General features: G+C 40.3%; 1 protein-coding gene across 1 annotated transcript; it reads right to left on the reverse strand.

Annotated features, from left to right (window-relative positions):
- Nucleotides 1–1,882: 1,882 nt before the first annotated feature.
- Nucleotides 1,883–5,444, reverse strand: PATE3 (prostate and testis expressed 3). Its single transcript, XM_032284878.1, has 3 exons — nucleotides 5,361–5,444; nucleotides 3,978–4,100; nucleotides 1,883–3,009 (listed from the first exon to the last, which is right to left on the reverse strand). The coding sequence occupies exons 1-3, from the start codon at nucleotides 5,407–5,409 to the stop codon at nucleotides 2,885–2,887; spliced, it is 297 nt and encodes a 98-aa protein (XP_032140769.1). The 5' UTR covers nucleotides 5,410–5,444; the 3' UTR covers nucleotides 1,883–2,884.
- Nucleotides 5,445–7,255: the final 1,811 nt, after the last annotated feature.

A 7,255-nucleotide genomic window follows, 5' to 3' on the forward strand; every position in this document is an offset into this window, starting at 1 on the left:
AGACCCAGAATATCCAAAGGTACTCTGAACAAAAAGAACAAAACTAGAGGAATCACATTACCTGACTTCAAATTATACTACAGAGTTATAGTCACCAAAACAGCACGTTACTGGCATAAAAACAGACAGACCAATGGAACAGAACAGGAAATTCAGAAACAAATCCACACACATACAGCAAATTTATTTTTGAAAAAGGTGCCAAGAGCACACACTGGGGAAAAGACAGACCCTTCAATAAATGGTGCTGGAAAAAGTGGATATCCATATGCAAAAGAATGAAGCTTGACCACTATCTATCACCATATACACAAACCAAATCAAAATGGATTAAAGCCTTAAACCATGAAATGAATGTAAGAAAACTTTTAGGAAATTCTCCAGGACATTGTTCTGGGCAAAAATTTCTTAAGCAATACCACTTAAGCACAAGTAATCAAAGGAAAAATGGACAAATGGGATCACATCGATTTAAACTTCTGCACAGCAAAGGAAACAATTAACAAAGTAAAGACACAACCCACAGAATGGGAGAAAATATTTGCAAACTATCCATCTGACAAGAGATTATGATCAGGATATATAAAGAGCTCAAACAACTCTATAGGAAGAAATCTAAAAATCCAATAAAAAATAGGCAAAAGATTTGAATAGACATTTCTCAGAAGAGACATGCAAATGGCAAACAGACGTATGAAAGTGTTCTGAACATCACTGATCATCAGAGAAAAGCAAATCAAATCTACGATGAGATACCTCATCCCAGTTAAAATGGCTTATATCCAACAGACAGGCAATAACAAATGCTGGCATGGATGTGGAGAAAAGGGAACCCTCACACACTGTCGACGGGAATGTAAATTAGTACAAGCACTATGAAGAACAGTTTAGAGGTTTCTCAAGAAACTAAAAATAGAGCTACCATATTATGATCCAGCAATCCCACTGCTGCATATGTACCCAAAAGGGAGAAAATCAGAACGTTGAAGAGATATCAGCACTTTTTGTTGCAGCACTCTTCCCAATAGCCAAGATTTGTAAGCAAGCTAAGTTTCCATCAATAAATAAATGGGTAGAGAAAATGTGGTACAAGGGAGTGCTATTCAGCTGTAAAAAAATGAGATCCAGTCATTTGCAACAACATGGATGGAACTGGAGGTCATTATGTTAAGTGAAATAATCCAGGCACAGAAAGACAGACATCACACGTTCTTACTTATTTGTGGGATCTAAAAATCAAAACAATTGAATTCATCATGAATATAGAAGAATGGTTACTAGAGGTTTGGAATGATAGTGGAGGGCTGGAGGGGAGATTGTGATGTTATTTGGTACAAAAAAAATAGAAAGAATGAATAATATTTAGTATTTGATAGCACAACAGGCAACTACAGTCAATAATAACTTAATTGTACATTTAAAAATAACAAAAAGAATATAATTGAATTGTTTGTAACACAAAGGATAAATGCTTGAGGGGATGGATACCCCATTCTCCATGATGTGATTATTATGCTTTGCATGCCTTTTCCAGAATATCTCATGGACCCCATAAATATGTACGCTATGTACCTATAAAATTAAAATATTAAAAGTATTATGGTGAGTAAAAGAAGTCAAGTTTAGGAGAATAGTTTCTGTGTGATTTCATTTATAATAAGTTGCAGAACAGTCACAATTATTCCATGAATACAGAAGTGCAATGCTAATTACTAATCCCAAGCAAGGACTTCCACTTCGTAGAGAATAACAGGAATCAGCACTCTGCCCATTACCAGACACAGGAGTCCCACTATATCTTGGGCTACTGTTTAGGTCCATCATGCTCTATTTACCTATTTGTCCGAGTTCAATGAGACAGAACACACTGACACACAACAAATTCTGTGAAGTTGGTTTATTACTTAAAGATTAGCAGCAAGCAACAGACAAATCTCTTTGATCCAGGCCCCCAAGTCTCGAGAAGGCTGTACAGGGTAGATAGTATCTTGACTATGTTTGCCTCTCTTTGCACCACGGCTGAGGGATCCTGAAAGGAAGCCCATCTTGGTTTTATACCTCAAGTGCCATGTAACACATAGGGCAAAACTTTGAAGGACCTCCTGCCTCTAGAGGGAGAGTTTGTGTGGCAATAGGGAGATGACAATGGAGGTGGGAGGTGATAGCAAAGCTGAATGGCAAAGGAGGAAAGGAAGAGAGAAGGTTTAGAAAAGGAAGGGGAAGAAATGAAAGTTGTGATGTACCTTCAATGTGCATCTCGAAAGGAGTAGTAGTGGCTGTGTGAGAGCTCGGTGAATGTCACAGAGGCCGGGAAGTGACTTGTTTGCTATCTTCTAATAACAGTATAAAGATGTAGTTTGCGCATGCCAATAAAATCAAAGTGACTGAGTTTGAAGTGGGCACTGCCTGCTGGTAAAAATAACTTGGTGTCTGTAGAGAAAAATCTTCAGTATCCGTCATCCATTTTATTGCTATGTCTGCTTACTCATTGTTCCGATACATGGGAATTGTAGATAAAAATATTGTGAATTTTTAGCTGAAGGCTTTCCAGTGCACCTGAACTAGGTAAGCAAATTAAGAATCTAGCATGTCCCTGCTTTAACTTTTACTGTACAGGAAGTCTTGGGGCAGGTTTCTTGGAGTATGACAATGCCATTAAACCTAATAATAGGAGAAATCCATTGTTCAGAACCACTTTTCTCTGACTGAGGGAGAAGCCAAGCTGAAGGCACCAGAAGGGATGACACTAGTTTAGTCTCATTAGGTTAAGGAGCAGGCGGGGTATTGTCAGGACAGACACGGAAGGAAAGCAAGGGCCAGCAGAGTGCGAAGGATGAGCAACATTAGGGATATTCCAAAGCGAGACCTCAGGAGGGCAAATATCTTAGAATTTGAAGTTACAGTTATCGTAGTCGCAGCATTCATGAACGTAAGTCCGATTCCTGATATCAAATGTTATGTTTTTGCAGAATTTCTGACACATCATGTATGATATCTGGAGAATATTGCCTAAAATAGGAAAGAACCACAGAAAATAAGTGTTTGATTTAAGCTCTCCAAGGTGAGTCAAAACCAGCAGTAGTTCTGTTGGTGAAACTTTAATCAGGCATCAGAGTAGGTTGAGGGATGGCTTCCCAGCTTATACTCCCTAAAAGCAGCTGGGCGGGGAGATACAGAGGTCACTGGTCAGCTGCAGGAGTTGTTTGCCTGAGGTCCCTGAAAATCCTCAACTCTGTGTAGCTGCTTCATTTTTCTCTCTTGCTAGATTAGCAAATAGTGATTTAGTGTCTTCCAAGTCAAAATCTGTTTGGTCACTAACCAGCCTCTCTTCATACCCTCCTTCTGCCACTCTTCTCAGCCTTTGGTACCCACCATTCTACTCTCTACATCCATGACATCAACTTATTTTTTGGCTCCTATACATGAGTGAGAACATATGATCTTTGTCTTTCTGTGCCTGGGTTATTTCACTTAACATAATGACATCCAGGGTCACCTATGTTTCTGCAAAGGACAGAATTTCATTTATTTTTATGGTTGAATAATATTCTATTTTGTGTATATACCATATTTTTTATTGTATATTTCAAAATAGCTAGAAGAGAAGATATGGAATGTTCTCAATACAAAAATAAATGACAAATGTTCAAGTTGATGGATATCCCAATTACCCTAATTTGATCATTACACATTGAAGGCTTGTATAAAAAATCACATGTACTATAAACATGAACAATTATTATGTGTCACCAAAAAGAACCTGTTTGTTCAGTGTTCTTGGAAATACAGAATCCCCAACTTCTCCCTCCTGTCCCATTGACTCAAATTATCTTCTGTCTGCACACGCAGGAACCTATGCTACCACCTGTGCTGCGGGGCACTCTGTACTTGTTTTTTCTCTTGAGATGTGAAATTACTGAAGCACTCTCCTTGAATTCTAAGACTCTTACAACACCTTCCCAAACCCTCTCACTTACCTTCATATATCTTTAAGAGCATGCATGCCTCATCCTTCTGGGCAGTACAGACACCAAAGCCTCTTCTACAGCGGTCTTTCCGCATGCGAAGTTGGCATGTTATGCACTGAAGTGATGTCACTGCTGGAGAGAGCACAGAGATGGTGTGAGACCAGGCAAAAGCAGGGACTTGGGATGGAGTTGGAAATATTCAGATGGCGGTGGTAAACGAATAGCTGGGGGGTGGATGGATGAAGAGCTGCTGGTGGTGGTATTCAGGCAGTAAACAGTCGGAGTTCTTACCAACTCCTCATTTCAGAATAATAAAAAGGAAATGTCACCATATGAATAAAAGAATTCTGATTCCAACTTCAGCCCTTATAACCTGGATAACTTTAAGAAAAAATTTAGCCTCAATGTCATTGATTTCTGTAGCTTAAACATGGTGCTATGAATGCTAGCCTGGCCTACTTGGCAGTGCTTTAGAGATATGGGTGTGATAAGGAGGGCGAGTGCTTTAAAATATTTCACCCAAGCTGTTGTTACTATCGCTGGGTTTCTAACATTTGGCATTGTTTTGTGTTTGTATATTGTTGTTTGGGTACTGTTACGTTATACATTCTGTTCTTTTGAGCTTCAATCTGAATCTACATAAAGGCATCATCAATTATAGTACCATTAAGTGACACTTTTATGAGGTTCTGTGGGGTGAGCTATTCAAAATACAGGTTTAATTTAAAAAAAAAAATTCCCTGGTGCACCTGAATGAGAAGGAAAAATAGCAATGATGGAGCATCTCATTTGGGCTATGTTCTCTCAAGTTGTATTTGATTTAATCCTCACAAAAGCCTTGTAAGCACGTACCATTGTCCCCATTTCTTGAATGAGCAACCAAATGTACAGAGAGTGTGAGATCATGACCACAAACCATGAAAAAAATCTGATTCCAGAGCATTCAGTACTTCTTCTCATACAATTACTTGTAACATAAAGTCTCTGAAAAGGGTATCAAAACCCATTGTTCAGTCCTAAAATAAACTGCAAAATTATTCATTATAGACTGACCAGCTCCCTCAACAAATGGGATATAGGTTTACAAATAAAAAGGATGTCCTAAGAAAAATCTTGCCAGGGTTTGGGATTATGGGGAATGGAAGGGACAGAGAGGGGATGCAGGTTAAAAGGGCAGGGACAGAGTCCTGCCCATCTGGAGGAGAATGGCAGGAGGTTGAAAAGGTTGGAAGAATTGGCAGGGAAGGCAGAGGAGCATTCTGGAGGCTAGCTTCCCCTGGCTCATAAATGTGGCCAAAGCTCAGCCCTGCATGGAAGCATGCTACACACGTAGTTTCCCTGGAGCTCCCTAGATCCTGTCTCTCAAGTATACCCCTCAGGTCCTGGACTTACCCACAATGAGGCAGCAGAGGGGGAAGAACAATAAGAAGTGTTTGTTCATCCTGAACCAGAAATCTTTTGTGCAGGAAAAAGAAGCTAGGGGCTGCCAACACAGGTCTTTAGACTCTGGAGAGGAAGCTTTCTTCTTCATGATAGGCTAGTGATTATGTATGCCTAAGGAGAGCCAGTCACACAAGGTTTCCTCCTGGAGCTCAAGTTCATTGGCTGTCCTCCTCACGGCAGAGAATGAAGATAATTAATAAATGTTGAGGTTTGCATTGAGCTAACCTTTTAAAAAACATATAATCCCCATCATAGTTATGATATTATTATTCTTATTCCAATTTCACACAGGAGGAGACCGAGGCTTGTTGAAGTCCAGAAGCTTACCCTCGGTCATATATCCAGTGAGTGATAGTGCTGGTGTTCAAAGTGTGACTTCCTAATTCTGGAGTCCACGTTTCACCTCCGTGTTTCAATGCCTCGCTGACATTTATTCATACATTCAACCAATATTTGTTAAGAAATTATATGTGCCAACACAGTTACATGAGTGAGAGCAAGCAATAAATAAGGCAGATAAGCTCTCCTACCCCCTCACACTGTGGGTAAGAAAACGGAGAGTGAAAACAGAAAAGATATATAGTCTGACCAGGCTTGACCTTCTACCTAGAAAGTTTTATTCTCAGTCAAGAACTTTTTTATTTAAAAGAAATCTGTCCTTTAAGGCCAGGGACTATTTACTTTGTGGAGCCATGAAATCCTCTCTAGAATTATTCCATGACTTGGTCTTTAGTAAATTTATATTTTGAATCTGGCTAGTTTTGTTCATAATTTAGGTGTCTGTCTTTATGAAAGCTAACTCAGTTAAGATTCGCTATGGATAAAGTATTGGGAAACCATGACCACTCCTGGCATTCTAAGTCTCCTAAACCACCAGCCCAACAGCTGATGGCACTTGGTTAGATATACTAGAAATATTCCATACTGAACTGATTTAACAACATGTTCTTTAGTTGTAGGAATAGCATGATTGTTGAAACATATTGAGTCTGACATTTTTTAGACATCAGATGAAGACTAGGTAAAATATGATCTTACATTAAGTGTTACAAAATTTACAATGTTTCTTTGCCATGAACAGAGTGTGGAGTCCATCTTTGCCTAAGAAGAGAGCAAGATATCTTAGAGACTTAGATATGTCGGAATTGGTTCCTTTGAAAGAATTGATTCCAGAATGGAGAATAAGGTTGTGAGGTCTTTGGATCTAGTTTTCTACTCTCCTATATTTTAGAAGATGCTATTAAACACTGGATAGCATTTTTTCAGAACATTCCCAGGCTTATCAAGAAGACAAATTTTGGCCGGGTGCAGTGGCTCATGCCTGTCATCCCAGCACTTTGGGAGGTCGAGGGGGATGGATCACAAGGTCAGGAGATGGAGACCATCTTGGCTAACACTGTGAAACCCCATCTCTACTAAAAATACAAAAAAGTAGCTGGGCATGGTGGCAAGCACCTGTAGTTCCAACTAGTCGAAAGGCTGAGGCAGGGGAATTGCTTGAACCCGAAAGGCGGAGGTTGCAGTGGGCCAAGATCGTGCCACTGCACTCCAGCCTGGGAGACGAGAATGAGACTCTGTCTCAAAAAAAAAACAACAGGGCCGGGCGCGGTGGCTCAAGCCTGTAATCCCAGCACTTTGGGAGGCCGAGGCGGGTGGATCATGAGGTCAAGAGATCGAGACCATCCTGGTCAACATGGTGAAACCCCGTCTCTACTAAAAATACAAAAAATCAGCTGGGCATGGTGGCGCGTGCCTGTAGTCCCAGCTGCTCAGGAGGCTGAGGCAGGAGAATTGCCTGAACCCAGGAGGCGGAGGTTGCGGTGAGCCGAGATCGCGCCATTGCA

This window comes from Sapajus apella, unplaced genomic scaffold (assembly GCF_009761245.1).
Source record: "Sapajus apella isolate SASKATOON/1434 unplaced genomic scaffold, GSC_monkey_1.0 scaffold16, whole genome shotgun sequence".
NCBI lineage: Eukaryota > Metazoa > Chordata > Mammalia > Primates > Cebidae > Sapajus > Sapajus apella.